Below are 18,555 nucleotides of genomic sequence, written 5' to 3' on the forward strand. Positions count from 1 at the left end.
GCCACCAGCACCCGCTGCCCCATCGGGAAGTTCTTCACCAGGAACACCAGGCGCCACTCGGGCAGCTGGTAGATCTGGGGGGGGACACGGGGTCACTGGGGGGGACTGGGAGGGACTGGGAGGGACTGGGGGGGCTGGGGAGACACTGGGGAGAATGGGGGGGCTGGGGGAACAGGGGGACATGGGGATACTGGGAGGACTGGGGGACACTGGGAGGATGTGTGATGGATGGACAGGGGGTCTGGGGGACACTGGGATGACATGGGGACACTGGGGGGACACTGGGGGGACACTGGGGGACATGGGGACACCGGGGGGCTGGGGGGATGTGGGGATACTGGGAGGATATGGGGGCACTGGGGGGATGTGGGGATACTGGGGGGACACTGGGGAGACACTGGGGGGACACTGGGGGGCACTGGGGGGCCATGGGGACACTGGGGGGACACTGGGGGCCATGGGGACACTGGCCACCAGCACCCGCTGCCCCATCGGGAAGTTCTTCACCAGGAACACCAGGCGCCACTCGGGCAGCTGGTAGATCTGGGGGGGGACACGGGGACACTGGGAGGGACTGGGAGGGACTGGGAGGGACTGGGAGGATGTGGGGACACTGGGGAGAATGGGGGGACTGGGGGAACAGGGGGACATGGGGATACTGGGAGGACTGGGGGACACTGGGAGGATGTGTGATGGATGGACAGGGGGATATGGGGACACTGGGATGACTGGGGGACACTGGGGGAACTGGGGGGACACTGGGGGGACACTGGGGGGCCATGGGGACACTGGCCACCAGCACCCGCTGCCCCATCGGGAAGTTCTTCACCAGGAACACCAGGCGCCACTCGGGCAGCTGGTAGATCTGGGGGGGGACACGGGGACACTGGGAGGACTGGGAGGGACTGGGAGGATGTGGGGGGGCTGGGGGGACATGGGGACACCGGGGGGCTGGGGGGATGTGGGGATACTGGGAGGATATGGGGGCACTGGGGGGATGTGGGGATACTGGGGGGACACTGGGGAGACACTGGGGGGACACTGGGGGGCACTGGGGGGCCATGGGGACACTGGGGGGACACTGGGGGCCATGGGGACACTGGCCACCAGCACCCGCTGCCCCATCGGGAAGTTCTTCACCAGGAACACCAGGCGCCACTCGGGCAGCTGGTAGATCTGGGGGGGGACACGGGGACACTGGGAGGGACTGGGAGGGACTGGGAGGGACTGGGAGGATGTGGGGACACTGGGGAGAATGGGGGGACTGGGGGAACAGGGGGACATGGGGATACTGGGAGGACTGGGGGACACTGGGAGGATGTGTGATGGATGGACAGGGGGATATGGGGACACTGGGATGACTGGGGGACACTGGGGGAACTGGGGGGACACTGGGGGGACACTGGGGGGCCATGGGGACACTGCCCACCAGCACCCGCTGCCCCATCGGGAAGTTCTTCACCAGGAACACCAGGCGCCACTCGGGCAGCTGGTAGATCTGGGGGGGGACACGGGGTCACTGGGAGGACTGGGAGGGACTGGGAGGGCTGGGGAGACACTGGGGAGAATGGGGGGGCTGGGGGAACAGGGGGACATGGGGATACTGGGAGGATATGGGGGCACTGGGGGGATGTGGGGATACTGGGGACACTGGGGGGACACTGGGGGGACATGGGGAAACTGGGGGGACACTGGGGGGACACTGGGGGACACTGGGGGGCCATGGGGACACTGGGGGACACTGGGGGGACATGGGGACACTGGGGGGACACTGGGGGGACACTGGGGGGACATGGGGACACTGGGGGGGGCTGGGAGGATGTGGGGATACTGGTGGGAGTGGGGAGGCTGGGGGGATGGGGGGATACTGGGGGGACTGGGGGACACTGGGGGGACTGGGGGACACTGGGAGGATGTGCAGGGTGGAAGGACATGGGGACACTGGGGGAACTGGGGGACACTGGGGGGGCTGGGGGACAGCAGGGGGGTTGTGTGATGGATGGACAGGGGGACATGGGGACACTGGGGGGACTGGGAGACACTGGGGGGACACTGGGACGCCAAGGGGATGTGCAGGGAAGAAGGACAGGGGGACACTGGAGGGACCGGGGGACACCAGGGGGATGTGTGGGGTGGAAGGACAGGGGGACTGGGGGACACTGGGGGGACTGGGAGACACTGGGGGGAGTGGGGGACATGGGGACACTGGGGGGGACATGGGGACACTGGGAGGACTGGGGGACACTGGGGGGATGTGTGATGGATGGACAGGGGGTCTGGGGGACACTGGGATGACATGGGGACACTGGGGGATACCGGGGGGACATGGGGATACAGGGGGACTGGGGGGACATGGGGGAACAGGGGGACATCGGGGGAATGTGGGGGCACTGGGAGGATGTGGGGATACTGGTGGGACTGGGGGATACTGGGGGTGTTGTGTGATGGATGGACAGAGGGATTTGGGGACACTGGGGGGACTGGGGGACACCGGGGGGACACGGGGACACCGGGGGGACATGGGGCTCACCTCCATGGCGCCGTTGTCGCGCACCAGTACACACCAGTGCGTGGGCTCGGCGCGGTGCTGGTGGGGCTCTGCGGGGAGGCTGCGGCGCGGCTCCTCCTTGGGGGGGCTGAAGAGCCCCGAGTCCCCGTACAGCATCTCCTCCTCGTCATCCACCGCCTCGCTGTGACACTGGGATGTCAGCAACGCGGGGACACCGCGGGGACACCAACACCGCCATGGGGACACCAACACCATGGGGACACCGTGGTGACACGGCCATGGGGACACCACGGGGACACCACCATGGGGACACCGACACCACAGGGACACCGACACCGCCATGGGGACACCGCGGGGACACCGCGGGGACATCACGGGGACACCGACACCGCGGGGACACTGACACCATGGGGACACCGCGGGGACACCAACACCGCCACGGGGACACCAGCAAGGGGACACCGCCACCACCATGGGGACACCACAGGGACACCACGGGGACACCGCCACGGGAACATGGCCATGGGGACACGGCCACGGGGACACCGCGGGGACACCGACACCGCGGGGACACCGCGGGGACATGGCCATGGGGACACCACGGGGACACCACGATGGGGACACTGACACCGCGGGGACACCACAGGGACACCGCCACAGGGACACCGCCACCGCAGGGACACCACCACCATGGGGACACCGTGGGGACACCGCCATGGGGACACCGCGGGGACAACACCGCGGGGACACTGACACCACGGGGACACCGTGGGGACACCGACACCGCCACGGGGACACTGACACCGCGGGGACACCGCGGGGACACCACTGGGACACCACCATGGGGACACCATGGGGACACCGACACCACCACAGGGACATGGCCATGGGGACACCACGGGGACACCACAGGGACACCATGGGGACACCGACACTGCCACAGGGACACCAGCAAGGGGACACCGCCACGGGGACACCGCGGGGACACCAACACCGCCACGGGGACACCAGCAAGGGGACACCGCCACCACCATGGGGACACTGCGGGGACACCGACACCACCGCGGGGACACTGCCACGGGGACACCGCCACAGGGACACCGCCACCAAGGGGACACTGCGGGGACACCGCCACAGGGACACCAACACCGCGGGGACACCGACACCATGGGGACACCGCGGGGACACCACGGGGACACCGCCACCACAGGGACACCACCACAGGGACATTGCCACGGGGACAACGCCACCAACATGGGGACACCACCACCACCATGGGGACACTGCCACTGGGACACCACTGCCACCACAGGGACACCGCCACCACCACGGGGACACCACCCCAGGGACATTGCCACCACCATGGGGATACCATGACCGCTATGGGGACAACGCTACCACCATGGGGACATCACCAGGACCCTGGGGACACCGCCACCGCCACGTCCCCCCCGTGCCCACCTGATGTCCTGGATGAGGGTCTCGGTCTCGGCGTGGCCGCGCGGGGCCAGCTCGTCGCGGGGGCCGGCGGCGCGGCTCTCGGTGGTGAACAACCCGCTCACGTCACGGTACACGCACAGCGCCAGCACCTTCGGCTGCTGCAGGTGGTAGGGGACACGGGGACACGGTGACATGGTGACACGGTGACACAGTGACATGGTGACACGGTGACACAGTGACATGGTGCCACCATGGGTGACATCGCGGTACACGCACAGAGCCAGCACCTTCGGCTGCTGCGGGTGGCAGGGGACACGGGGACACGGTGACACGGTGACACAGGGACACGGTGACACGGTGACATGGTGACACGGTGACACGGTGACACAATGACACAGGGACACGAGTGACATGGTGCCACCATGGGTGACATCGCGGTACACGCACAGCGCCAGCACCTTTGGCTGCTGCGGGTGGCAGGGGACACGGGGACACGGTGACATGGTGACATGGTGACACAGGGACATGGTGCCACCATGGGTGACATCACGGTACACGCACAGCGCCAGCACCTTCGGCTGCTGCGGGTGGCAGGGGACATGGGGACACGGTGACACGGTGACACGGGGACACGGTGACACAGTGACATGGTGCCACCATGGGTGACATCGCGGTACACGCACAGCGCCAGCACCTTCGGCTGCTGCGGGCGGCAGGGACACGGGGACATGGGTGACACAATGACATGGGTGACACAATGGCACGAGTAGCACGGTGACATGGTGACACAGTGACACGAGTGGCACAGTGGCACAGGGACACGGGTAACGTGGGTGACACAGCGGATAAGGTGCCACGGTGCCACAGGTGCCACGGTGATATGGGTGACATGGTGCCGTGGTGCCACGGTGACATGGTGCCACGGTGACACAAATGACACAAGTGACATGGTGACACAGCTGACATGGTGCCACGGGTGCCACAGTGCCGCGGTGACAGCATGACACAGTGACACAGGTGACACAGTGACACAGTGCTGTGGTGCCATGGTGACATGGGTGGCACAGTGACACAGGTGACACAGTGACATGGGTGACACGGTGACACAAATGACACGAGTGACACGGTGACACAGGTGACACAGGGACACAGTGCTGTGGTGCCACGGTGCTGTGGTGCCATGGTGACAGCGTGACACAGGGACACGGTTGACATGACACAGTGCCACGGTGCCGTGGTGCCACAGGTGACATGGGTGGCACAGCGACACGGGTGACACAGTGACGCGGTGAAATGGGTGACACGGTGACAGTGTGACATGGGGACACGGGTGACATGACACAGTGCCATGGTGCCACGGTGCCGTGGTGCCACAGGTGACACGGTGACGCTGTGACATGGGTGGCACAGTGACATGGGTGACATGGTGACACGAATGACACGAGTGACATGGTGACATGAGTGACACAAGTGACACAGGTGACACAGGGACACGGTGCTGTGGTGCCACAGTGCCACAGGTGGCATGCTGACAGTGCCATGGGTGCCATGGGTGCCGTAGTGACACAGTGACACGAGTGACACAATGCCACAGGTGACACAATGCCACGGGTGACACGATGCCACGAGTGACATGGTGCCACGAGTGACATGATGCCATGGGTGACGTGACACCATGGGTAATGCTATGACGTGGGTAATGTGATTCCACGGGTGACACAATGCCACAAGTGACACGATGCCACAAGTGACATGACACCATGGGTGACACGATGCCACGGGTGACATGACACCATGGGTAATGTTATGACTTGGGTAATGTGATGCTATGAGTGACGCGATGACACGAGCGACATGATGCCACAAGTGACATGATGCCACGGGTGACACAATGCCACGAGTGACACAATGGCACTGGTGACGTGACACCACAGGTGACACGATGCCATGGGTGACGTGACACCATGGGTAACACCATACCACGAGCAACACAACACCACAAGCGACACAACACCACGGGCACCACACCAGGCGCATGACTTGGGTTCCACGGGTGCCACGTGGGTGCCACGGGGGTGACACGGGGGTGACGCGGGTGACACGGTGACACGGTGACACTCACGTGGTGCAGCTGCGTCTTCTGCAGCGCCAGGCGGTGCGTGCGGCCGCCGTAGCCGTCGCTCTTGAGCGCGAAGACGGACGCCTGCCCCTCGGCGCTCAGGATCACCACGAAGGGGTCGGCCACGGCACAGTGCACGATGGGCGAGCCCAGGTCCACCGGGATGAAGTGCAGCTGGTTCACTGCGGGCACCGGGGGACACGGGTGACATGAGGACACGGGTGGCACGAGGACACGGGTGACACGAGGACACGGGCGGCACGAGGACACGGGTGGCACGAAGCCACGGGTGGCACGAGGACACGGGTGGCATGATGCCACGGGTGACATGACACCACGGGTAATGCTATGACTTGGGTAACGCAATGCCATGGGTGACGCAATGACACGAGTGACGCAATGCCACGAGTGACACGATGCCACAGGTGACACGATGCCACGGGTGACGTGACACCATGGGTAATGCAATGCCATTGGTGACACTATGCCACAAGTGACATGATGCCATGGGTGACATGATGCCACGAGTGACATGATGCCACGGGTGACACGATGCCACGGGTGACATGACACCATGGGTGATGTGACACCATGGGTAATGCTATGACGTGGGTAATGCCATGCCACGAGTGACACGATGCCACAGGTGACATGACACCATGGGTGACGTGACACCACGGGTAACGCTATGCTGTGGGTAACACCATGCCACGGGTTATGCAATGACACCGGTGACACGATGCCACGGGTGACACGATGCCACAGGTGGCACAATGCAATGGGTGACACGATGCCACAGGTGACACGATGCCACGGGTGACATGACACCATGGGTAATGCTATGACTTGGGTAATGCCATGCCACGGGTGACACGATGCCACAAGTGACATGATGCCACGGGTGACGTGACACCATGGGTAACACTATGCTGTGGGTAACACCATGCCACGGGTTATGCAATGACACTGGTGACACATTGCCATGGGTGACATGACACCATGGGTGACACAATGCCATGGGTGATGACACCATGGGTAATGCTATGACGTGGGTAACGCGATGCCACGAGTGACACAATGCCACGAGTGACATGATGCCATTTTGACATGATGCCATGGGTGACATGATGCCATGAGTGACACAATGCCACAGGTGACACGATGCCATGAGTGACGCAATGCCACGAGTGACACGATGCCACGGGTGGCATGATGCCACAAGTGACACAATGCCATGGGTGACGTGACACCATGGGTAATGCTATGACGTGGGTAACGCCATGCCACGGGTGACACGATGCCACGGGTGACATGATGCCACAAGTGACACGATACCACGAGTGACATGATGCCACAGGTGATGTGACACCATGGGTAATGCTATGACTTGGGTAACACCATGCCACGGGTGGTGCAATGACACCGGTGACATGATGCCACAAGTGACACGATACCACGAGTGACATGATGCCACAGGTGATGTGACACCATGGGTAATGCTATGACGTGGGTAACGCCATGCCACGGGTGATGCAATGACACCGGTGACACAATGCCACGGGTGACGTGACACCATGGATAACGCTATGACTTAGGTAACGCCATGCCACGAGTGACACGATGCCACAAGTGACACAATGCCACGAGTGACACGATGCCACGAGTGACGCAACGCCACGAGTGACATGACACCACGAGTGACGCGATGCCATGGGTGACATGACACCATGGGTGACACAATGCCACGGGTGACATGACACCGTGGGTAACACCATGCTGTGGGTAACGCGATGCCACAGGTGACACAATGCCACAAGTGACACAATGCCACGGGTGACACGATGGCACGGGTGACGTGACACCACGGGTAACGCCACTGCCACCACCCCCCCGGTGTCCCCTGTCCCCATGCGCTCACCCCCCTCCAGCAGGCGGATGCCGAGCGGTGACACCTGCACGATGTACCGGTTGTCCCCGATGTTGCCGGCGAAGACGGTGGGACCCTGCGTGGCGAAGCCACTGGTGTCCAGCTCCATGATCTCCTGGCCCGTCTGCAGGATCTGGGGGGGGTCACGAGGGGTTTGGGGGGCGTCGTGGCCCCCCCCTCGGTGTCACTGTGCCCCCCTCGGTGTCATTGTCCCCCCCTTGGTGACACCGTGGCCGTACCATGGTGGAGTCCTCGCGGCTGAGGATGAGGAAGCCGTGGCGCCGGCTGGCGTCCTCGGGGGGCTCCGGGGGGGCCGCGTCCTTCTCGCTGCTTTCGCCCCCCCCGGTGCTCGGCTCAGACTGAGGGGGGGGAGAGAAGGGTGATGGGAGACCCCCACCCGGACCGGGGGGGCAGCCCGGGGGGCAGGGGGGGACACAGGGAGGGGACATGGGGAGAGGGACGTGGAGATGGGGACGTGGGGACATGGGGAAGGGGACCCAGGGAACGTGGCATGGGGAAGGGGACCCAGGGAGGGGACATGGGGAGGGGACATGGGGAAGGGGACGTGGAGATGGGGACGTGGGAAGGGGACATGGGGAAGGGGACCCAGGGAACGTGGCACGGGGAAGGGGACATGGGGAGGGGACACGGGGAGGGGACACAGGGAAGGGGATGTGGGAAGGGGACCCAGGGAACGTGGCATGGAGAAGGGGACATGGGGAGGGGACACAGGGCGGGGACATGGGGAGAGGGACATGGAGATGGGGACGTGGGGACATGGGAAAGGGGACCCAGGGAACGTGGCATGGGGAAGGGGACATGGGGAGGGGACACGGGGGACATGGAGATGGGGACATGAGAAGGGGACATGGGGAATGTGGCACAGAGAAGGGGACACAGGGAGGTGGAATGGGGAAGGGGACACAGGGAGGGGACACGGGGAGGGGACTCGGTGAGGGGACATGGAGAGGGGACACGGGGAATGTGGCACGGAGAAGGGGACCCGGGGAGGGGACCCGGGGAAGGGGACACGGGAGGGTGGCACAGAGAAGGGGACATGGGGAGGTGGAACAGGGAAGGGGACACAGGGAAAGGACATGGGAAGGGGACTTGGGGAGGGGACATAGGGAGGGGACTTGGTGAGGGGACACGGGGAGGGGACACGGGGAGGGGAGGGGACACGGGGAAGGGGACACGGGGAAGTGGAACAGGGAGGGGACTCGGGAAGGGGACACGGGGAGGGGACACAGGGAGGGGACTTGGTGAGGGGACACAGGGAGGGGACACAGGGAGGGGACACGGGGAGGGGACACGGGGAGGGGACACGGGGAGGGGGACACATGCCACCACCCACCTCCTCCTTCCTGGGCGGTGCCACCACGGTCCACATGTCGTAGCAGCCGGGCAGCTCGAAGGTTGTCACCACCTGGGGCCGGATGCTCTTCTGCGGGGAGGGGGGGGACAGCGCTGGGTGGGGGGGGCGCTGCGAGACCCCCACCCCAAATCCGGGCAGTGGGGGGGCCGGGGGGGGGCTGTGGCTCGGGGCATACAGCCTGCGCCCACCCCTCGGCGCAGCCCTGGTTCTCCCGGCTCCTGCTCTGGCGCCGGCACCGCCACCGCGGCGCGAAATGCTCACCGCGGCACCGGGCGGCACGGCGCGGGGACATGGGGACGTCATGGGGACATCATGGGGACAAAGGGATATGGGGACACGAGGACAAGGGGACATGGGGATATGGGGACAAAGGGATAGGGGGACAAGGGGACACGGGGACGTGGGGACAGGGGGACAAAAGGATATGGGGACATGGGGACACGGGGACACAGGAACAAGGGGACACAGGGACAAAGGGACATGGGGACACAGGGACAAAGGGACAGGGGGACAAAGGGACAAAAGGACATGGGGATGTGGGGACAAAGGGATATGGGGACATGGGGACACGGGGACAAAGAGACATGGGGACACGGGGACAAAGGGACATGGGGACACAGGGACACAGGGACAAAAGGACATGGGGACACAAGGGTGCAGGGATGTCGGGACAAAGGGACCCAGGGATTTGGGGACATGGGGACATGAGGACAAACGGATTTGGGGACATGAGGGCACAGAGACGTGGGGACAAAGGGACACAGGGTCGCAGGAATTTGGGGATGTGAGGGTGCAGGGACGTGGTCATGCAAGGACAAGGGGACACAGGATGTAAGGACTTGGGGACACAAGGGCGCAGGGACGTGGGGACAAAGGGACACGGGGAGGCAGGGATTTGGGGACGTGAGGGTGCAGAGATGTGGTCATGCAGGGACAAAGGGACACAAGGGGACATGGGGATGCAAGGACATGGGAACACGGGGACATGGGGATATGGGGACACGGGGATATGGGGACACAGAGATGTGGGGACAAGGGGACGCAGGGATGTGTGGCTATGAGGACGCAGCGACACAGGGATGTGGGGTAGGTGGGGATGTGGGGACATGGGGACAAGGGGGACACGGTGCCACGGGGACACGGTGCCGGCCACGCTCACCTGCAGCACGGAGAGCGCCCCGTTCTTGCCGTACCCCGAGCACAGCACGATCTCCAGGTCCGGCTCCGGGCTGTTCTGGAACTGGGGGACCAGGGGACACCGTGGGGACGTCACCCCGTGTCCTGTCACCCCGTGTCACCCACCCACCCCGTGTCCCCCCACCCCGTTCCTCACCTCCTCGGAGAGGAAAGCCGGCTCGCCCATGGCGGCGTTGGCGCAGGGGCCGATGTTGAGGATGCTGTCACAAACCTGCGTGGGACGGGGACAGGGGACAGGGTTGGGGACAGGGACAGGGTTGGGGACAGGGTTGGGGACACGGCGTGGCCCCGTGGCCATACCTCGAAGGAGTAGGTGGCGAGCTGCGTGCCCGACTGCGCCTCGCTGCCGTACACCTCGATCTCGTCCACCTCGTCCTGCGCCGACGACTTCCCTCCTGGCCACGGTGGCGCCCGTCAGGGTGGGTGACACTGGGGGGGTGTCCCCGTCCCCGTCACTGTCCCCCACGGTGTCACCTACCCGCCCAAGGACCCGAGGAGTCCGCGCGCTTCTTCTTCATCGGGGGCTCCTCCTGCGAGGGGAGGCGGCGCGGTGACACCGGCACGGGGATTGTGGTGGCCCGGTGAGACCAGTGCCAATGGGGACAGGGTAATGGGGGGGACACGGAGACCGTGGGGACACGGAGACCACGGGGACGTGGCCGTGGAGGGGACACGGAGACCGTGGGGACATGGAGACCATGGACATGTGGAGACCGTGGGGACATGGCCATACAGGGGACACGGAGACCACAGGGACATGGAGACCTTGGGGACATGGGGACCACGGACACGTGGAGACCACAGGGACGTGGCCATGGAGGGGACACGGAGACCACGGGGACGTGGCCGTAGAGGGGACATGGGGACATGGGGACCATGGGGACACAGAGACCACGGGGACACGGAGACCTTGGGGACCACGGACATGTGGAGAACATGGGGACGGAGGCCATAGAGGGGACACGGAGACCATGGGGACATGGTCATGGAGGGGACATGGGGACCACGAGGACATGGAGATCACAGGGACATGGCCGTGGAGAGGACATGGGGACCATGGGGACACAGAGACCACGGGGACACTGAGACCTTGGGGACATGGGGACCACGGACATGTGGAGAATATGGGGACATGGTCATGGAGGGGACGTGGGGACCGTGGGGACACAGAGACCATGGGGACACGGAGACCACGGACATGTGGAGACCACAGGGATGTGGCCATGGAGGGGACACGGAGACCATGGGGACACAGAGACCACGGGGACGTGGCCGTAGAGGGGACATGGGGACATGGGGACCATGGGGACACGGAGACCACAGGGACGTGGAGACCATGGGGACGTGGCCGTGGAGGAGATATGAGGACCATGGGGACACAGAGACCACAGGGACATGGCCGTGGAGGGGACATGGGGACAAAGAGACCACAGGGACATGGTCATGGAGGGGACATGGGGACCACGGACATGTGGAGACCATGGGGACATGGCCATGGAGGGGACACGGAGACCACAAGGACATGGAGATCACAGGGACATGGCCATGGAGGGGACATGGAGACTGTGGGGACATGGCCACGGAGGGGACACGGAGACCATGGGGACGTGGAGACCATGGGGACATGGAGGGGACAGGGGACCCAGTGGTGGTGGTGACTCCGAGATCGTGGGGATGCAGTGACCAAGGGGACGTGGCCATGGGGACAAGGAAATGGGGACTTGGTGGCAGGGATGTGGCAGTGGCAGGGACACGGCAGTGGGGACACGGAGCCCTTGGGGACACGGTGATAAAGGGGTGACCTCAAGGCTGCGGGGACGTGGCTGTGGGGACAGGGGGGTGGTGACCCAGCGGGGGGGGGACAAGGAGATGCCAGGGGCACTGCAGCGGGGACACGGAAACCTTGGGGACAAGGTGACCTTGGGGACAAGGTGACCAAGCCACGTTGGCTCACAACACGACCACGGGGGTGCACCCACAGTGGTGCCAGGACGATGGGGACGCGGTGGCAGGGACGTGGCGGTGGGGACACGGTGACAATGGGGACCGGGACCCATTGGGTGTCCCCCCTTGTCCCCAACCTGCTTGTCGGCCACGTCCTTGGCCACGCCGACGGGCGCCTCCTGCAGCTTCTCCGTGTACTTGAGCAGCAGCGAGTTGCCCAGGCGGGACCCCAGGAAGAGGTAGCCCGGCTCCAGCGTCACCATCTGCGGGTAAAATTGGGGGGGATTTGGGGGGTCCCGGCCACGTGGGACGGACGGGGACAGCCACGGGGACAGCCACGGGGACTCACGCAGGTGGTGAGCACGCTGGCGGCCGCCTTGTCGAAGTGGAAGGAGCGCACGCTCCGCATCCCGTCCGTGATCAGCGTCAGGACGTAGCTGCGGGTAGAAGGATGGGGATGGGGTTGGGGGCTCTGTGGGACCCCCTCCCATCCCCCTGGGGGGTCTGCGTGGCACTCACATCTCCCCCCCCTTCAGCGAGATCACCATCTTGTCGTAGGAGATGAAGGCGGCTTGGGCGCAGTCCAGCGTCAGCTTCACCCCCTCCTGCATGCCTGCGGGGAGCGCGCGGCGTCGGGGGGTGGCACCTCGGGACCCCCACCCCAAATTCCCCCCCCTGACCCCCCCGTGGGGGTCCTTACGCAGCGGGAAGACGGTGGTGCCGGCGGTGAGGCTGTTGAGGGACACGCCGTAGGGGGGCACGCTCTGGTTGAGGTAGAGCAGCGAGTTGACGGCGAAGATCACCACGCCGCCTGCGGTTGGGGGGGGGGACAACCGGGCGTCAGCAGTGTCCCCCTCCCCAAAAAAAAATTAAAAAAAACCTTCTAGAACCATCACCGATGGGTTTGGGGACGGCCAGAGCCTGCGTGCAGTCGAAGGGCAGGTTGCTGAGGGACCAGATGACCGGGTGCACCTTCTGCATGATGTTGAGCGAGATGGCCACGATGCTGCACGTGTCCTGCCGCACCGCCACGCGCCTGCGGGGGGCACGGCGTCACCTCCTGCCCTCGGGGGTGTCACATCGTCCCCCCCACGCCCCCAATGCCGCCTTACCCCGGCCAGGTCTGGTTGGGCTCGAAGAGGATGAGGAGGGTGGGCTCGTAGTAGCCGCAGAGGAACTGCATGTCGATGATGTTGAGCAGCTTCTCGTCCAGCTCCCGCACGTCGATGATGTAGCTGGGGAGGAAGCTCGACTTCTGCCTGCGCAACGGGGTGGGGGGGGGACAGGGTCACGGGGGGGCCTCAGAGACCCCCAGATCCAGCCCCAACGTGGACGTGATCTCCCCAGCCCCCCCCAGCCTGTCCTTGGCCCCCCAAGTTGGCCACGGTGGCCAAACTGAGGCATACGTTGGCTATGTTGAGCCGTGTGTTGGCCGTGTTGGGCCACAACGAGCCACACGTTGACCGTGGTGAGCCACACGTTGACTGTGTTGGCCACGTTGAGCCACACGTTGACCGTATGGAGCCACACGTTGGTTGTGTTGGCCATGCTGAGCCGTATGTTGGCCGTGTTGGGCCACACGATGGCCATGTTGGCCACAATGAGCCATATGTTGACTATATTGAGCCGCGTGTTGGCCATGTTGGGCCACAACGAGCCACACGTTGACCGTGTTGAGCCACACGCTGGCCACGTTGGCCATAGTGAGCCACATCTTGGCCATGTTGAGCCACACAATGGCCATGTTGGCCACGCTGAGCCAGACGTTGGCCATGTTGGCCATGAGCAACATCTTGGCCACATTGACTCACACAATGGCCATGTTGAGCCACACATTTGCCATGTTGGCCACACTGAGCCACACGTTGGCCATGTTGAGCCACATGTTGGCTGTGTTGGCCATGCTTGAGCCACATCTTGGCCACATTGACTCACACGTTGGCCATGTTGGCCATAATGAGCCAAACGTTGGCTATGTTGAGCCACAACTAGCCACACGTTGACAATGTTGAGCCACACGTTGGTCATCTTGGCCATGCTGAGTCACATGATGGCCATACTGAACCACAAGTTGGCTGTGCTAAGCCACACGTTGACCGTGTTGGCCACACTGAGCCAGATGTTGACCATGTTGAGCCACACATTGACCACGTTGAGCCAATAGCTGGCCATGTTGGCCATACTGAGCCACATCTTGGCCACACTGAACCATTCGTTGGCCACCCTGAGCCATATCTTGGCCATATTGACTCACACATTGACCATGTTGGCCATAATGAGCCACATATTGGCTGTGTTGAGCCACAGGATGGCCGGGTTGGCCATGCTGAGCCTCATGTTGACCACGTTGAGCCACACGCTGGCCACGTTGGCCATACTGAGCCACATGTTGGCCGTGCTGAGCCACATCTTGGCCATGCTGAGCCACATCTTGGCCATATTGACTCACACGTTGGCCGTGTTGGCCATGCTGAGCCACACGTTGGCCATTTTGGCCACGCTGAGCCATACATTGACAACATTGAGCCACACGCTGGCCATGTTGGCCATAATGAGCCACACAATGGCCGTGTTGGCCACGCTGAGCCACATGGTGACCATGTTTAGCCACACGTTGACCACGTTGAGCCAATAACTGGCCATGTTGGCCATATTGGCCATACTGAGCCACATCTTGGCCACATTGACTCACATGTTGGCCACACTGAGCCACATCTTGGCCATGCTGAGCCGCATGTTGACCACGTTGAGCCACACGCTGGCCACGTTGGCCATACTAAGCCACATCTTGGCCATATTGATGCACACGTTGACCACGCTGGCCATACTGAGCCACATCTTGGCCACACTGACCCACACATTGACCACGTTGGCCATACTGAGCCACGCGCTGACCCGCGCGTTGGCCACACGCCACTTCCACGGCCCCCCGGCCCCCACTCACCCCTCTCCCACCAGCCCCTCGTGCTCGTCAGCCAGCGAGTCGCGGCGGAAGGGCAGCACCACCAGGCGCGTGCCGTAGATCAGCATGACGGCGCAGCGCCCGTCGGGGTCCACGCGCACCTTGGGGATGTGCACGTTCTGCACGAAGCCGTCCTGCGGGCAACCAAATTTAGGGTTGGAGAGGGAGGGGGGGGGTCACTGGGCAACCCCCCAACCCCCCCCTAGATGCATTTTTGGGGGGGGGGGCAGCCCCCACGCCTACCCGCAGCTCCGGCTCCTCGAAGTAATGCAGCGAGAGCGTCTTCAGGTCGTGCGTGCCGGGGTCGTACTCCACCACCGAGAGCTGAGGTGGGGGGGTCACGGCGGGGCTGGGGGGCACCCCTGGGTGTGCCCCCCACCCCCAGGACCCCTCCCTACCTTGGCGTCCTTGAAGCTGAGCAGCAGCGCGTCCCGCTTGGCCCCCGCCAGCTGCACGCTGGCCATGGACATGACGTTGCCGAAGAAGGAGAAGGAGGCCACCAGCTCCAGCTTCTCCTTGTGGCCCTTCCCTTCTGCGGGGTGGGGGGGGGGCGAGGACACGGGGTGGGGGGGGGACACAGGACACGGTGTCACCACCCCCACCCCCCCCAAGCCTCGCCCACCCCTCATGTTTGGGCACAAAGTTGGTCCAAGGAGAAGGTCGGCACACCGTGACCGTCAACGTCCCGTGAGCATCAACACCCCCGAGGACAGCAACACCCCAAAAATGCCCCCCCCCTCCCCAAAATCAACCCCCCATGAGGCCACCAACACCCCCAGACCAGCAGCACCTTGTGAACACCAGCACCCCCCCAGCCCGCCCATCCAAGACCACCAGCACCCCGAGACCACCAGTGCCCTAAGAGCATCGCATCTCAATAACGTCACCCCCCAACACCCCAAGACCACCGACCCCCTGACAACATCACACCCCAAGACCCCCAACACCCCAACACCATAACACCCCAAGACCATCAATCCTTCCAAGACCACCAACTTTTAAGACCACCAGCCTTTAGGACCACCAACATCCCAACACCATCATGCCCCAAGACCCTCACACCTCAACACCATCACAACCCCAACACCAACACCCCAAGACCACCGACCTCCAAGACAACCAACACCCCAACACCATCACACCCCAAGACCATCATGCCCCAAGTCCACCAAGACCACCAACCTCTAAGACAATCGGCCTCCAAGACCACCAACACCCCAAGACCACCAACCTCCTGACATCACACCACAAGAACACCAACACCCCAAAACCATCACATCCCAAGACCATCACACCCCAAGACCACCCCCCCAAGACCTTAACACCCCAACACCATCACATCCCAACACCAACACCCCAAGACCACCAACAAGACCACCAACCTCTAAGACAATCAGCCTCCAAGACCACCACCCCCAACACCTTCACACCCCAAGACCATCACACCCCAACACCACCAACACCCCAAGACCACCGACATCCCGACATCACACCCCAAGACCTTCACACCCCAAAACCATCACATCCCAAGACCATCACACCCCAAGACCACCAACCCTTCCAAGACAACACCATCACACCCCAAGACCACCCCCCCAAGACCTTAACACCCCAACACCATCACATCCCAACACCAACACCCCAAGACCACCAACATCCCAACACCATCGGACCCCAAGACCTTAACATCCCAAGACCACCAACACCCCAAGACCGCTAACACCCCAACACCAACACCCCAAGACCACCAACAAGACCACCAACCTCTAAGACAATCGGCCTCCAAGACCATCAACACCCCAACACCATCAGACCCCAACACCATCACAACCCAACACCACCAACACCCCAAAACCATCACACCCCAAGACCATCAACCCTTCCAAGATGACCAACACCCCAACACCATCACACCCGGACATCATCACACCCCAACGTCACCATGCCCCAAAACCATCAACCCTTCCAAGACAACACCATCACACCCCAAGACCACCACCCCCAGACCTTCACACCCCAACACCATCTCACCCCAACAACAACACTCCAACACCACCAACAAGACCACCAACCTCTAAGACGACCAGCCTCCAAGACCACCAACACCCCGACACCATCGGACCCCAAGACCTTCACACCCCAAGACCACCAACACCCCAAGTAACCAACCTCCAAGACCATCACACCCCAAAACCACCAACCACCAAGACCATCATCCCCCCCAGACCACCAATGTCCCAAGACCTTCACACCCCAAAACCATCACACCCCAAGACCACCACGCAAGACCTTAACACCCCAACACCAACACATCCCAACACCACCACCCCAAGTCCACCAACACCCCAAAACCAACATAGGTTGTTGGTTCTCACCAAGACCACCAATCTCCAAGACAACCAACCTTTAAGATCCCAAACACCCCAACACCATTGCACCCCAAAACCTTCACACCCCAAAACCACCACCACCCCAAGACCGCTAACACCCCAAGACCTTCACACCCCAACACCAACACCCCAAGTCCACCAACACCCCAAGACTATCACCAAGACCACCAACCTCTAAGACAATCGGCCTCCAAGACCCCCAACACCCCGACACCATCGCACCCCAACACCTTCACACCCCAAACCCACCCCCACCCCACCACCCCCCACCCTCCCCACCCCCCCCCATGGATACCACCCCCTCCCCCCTCCCCCAAGGCGTTGTACGCCCCCTCCCCTTCCACCTACCCGCGTTCCTGTCTCCTTTCACCCCGCTCTGCAAAAACAACGCGACCATCAACCACCACAAACACCCCAAAAACCCCAACGGGGTGACCCCGCCCACCCCCAAATCGCTCATTTTTGGGGTAAAAGGGGGCGTTTTCGGGGCTGACCTCGGCGTCGTGGTTGAGCCGGTAGACGTAGAGCTGGGAGGTGCCGGCCACCACCAGGTTGCGCTCGGCGTTGGAGAAGAAGTTGCAGTACATGGAGAACTCCAGCCCCGTGGGGGGGTGGGCTTGCTTGTACACCGCGTACATGGCCGCAGAGACCCCCCCCCCAGCCCCAAAAAACAGCCTGCGGAGAGAGGGGGG

The 18,555-nt window shown here is 63.2% G+C and overlaps 1 protein-coding gene across 2 annotated transcripts in view; it reads right to left on the reverse strand.

The window, feature by feature from the left end:
- The window catches only part of CPSF1 (cleavage and polyadenylation specific factor 1), a 44,797-nt gene that overhangs the window by 24,450 nt on the left and 1,792 nt on the right, over window positions 1–18,555 (reverse strand). The window contains exons 2-22 of one of the 2 annotated variants that reach the window (XM_068668563.1): window positions 18,358–18,538; window positions 18,212–18,239; window positions 15,872–16,005; window positions 15,717–15,797; window positions 15,456–15,607; window positions 13,624–13,770; window positions 13,408–13,547; window positions 13,212–13,322; window positions 13,031–13,124; window positions 12,861–12,948; window positions 12,649–12,774; window positions 11,046–11,097; window positions 10,868–10,962; window positions 10,704–10,778; window positions 10,530–10,610; window positions 9,350–9,439; window positions 8,235–8,354; window positions 7,987–8,128; window positions 6,072–6,250; window positions 3,971–4,107; window positions 2,531–2,690 (exon numbers count right to left, since the gene is read on the reverse strand). In XM_068668563.1, coding sequence (XP_068524664.1) covers window positions 2,531–2,690; window positions 3,971–4,107; window positions 6,072–6,250; window positions 7,987–8,128; window positions 8,235–8,354; window positions 9,350–9,439; window positions 10,530–10,610; window positions 10,704–10,778; window positions 10,868–10,962; window positions 11,046–11,097; window positions 12,649–12,774; window positions 12,861–12,948; window positions 13,031–13,124; window positions 13,212–13,322; window positions 13,408–13,547; window positions 13,624–13,770; window positions 15,456–15,607; window positions 15,717–15,797; window positions 15,872–16,005; window positions 18,212–18,239; window positions 18,358–18,501 — 2,376 coding nt within the window. In that variant the 5' untranslated portion in view covers window positions 18,502–18,538. Of the gene's footprint in view, window positions 1–2,530; window positions 2,691–3,970; window positions 4,108–6,071; window positions 6,251–7,986; window positions 8,129–8,234; window positions 8,355–9,349; window positions 9,440–10,529; window positions 10,611–10,703; window positions 10,779–10,867; window positions 10,963–11,045; window positions 11,098–12,648; window positions 12,775–12,860; window positions 12,949–13,030; window positions 13,125–13,211; window positions 13,323–13,407; window positions 13,548–13,623; window positions 13,771–15,455; window positions 15,608–15,716; window positions 15,798–15,871; window positions 16,006–18,211; window positions 18,240–18,357 lie in introns of both variants that reach the window. The other variant, XM_068668564.1, reaches the window with a different exon arrangement.

The sequence above is a fragment of the Anas acuta genome, unplaced genomic scaffold (assembly GCF_963932015.1).
Source record: "Anas acuta unplaced genomic scaffold, bAnaAcu1.1 SCAFFOLD_201, whole genome shotgun sequence".
Taxonomy (NCBI): Eukaryota; Metazoa; Chordata; class Aves; order Anseriformes; family Anatidae; genus Anas; species Anas acuta.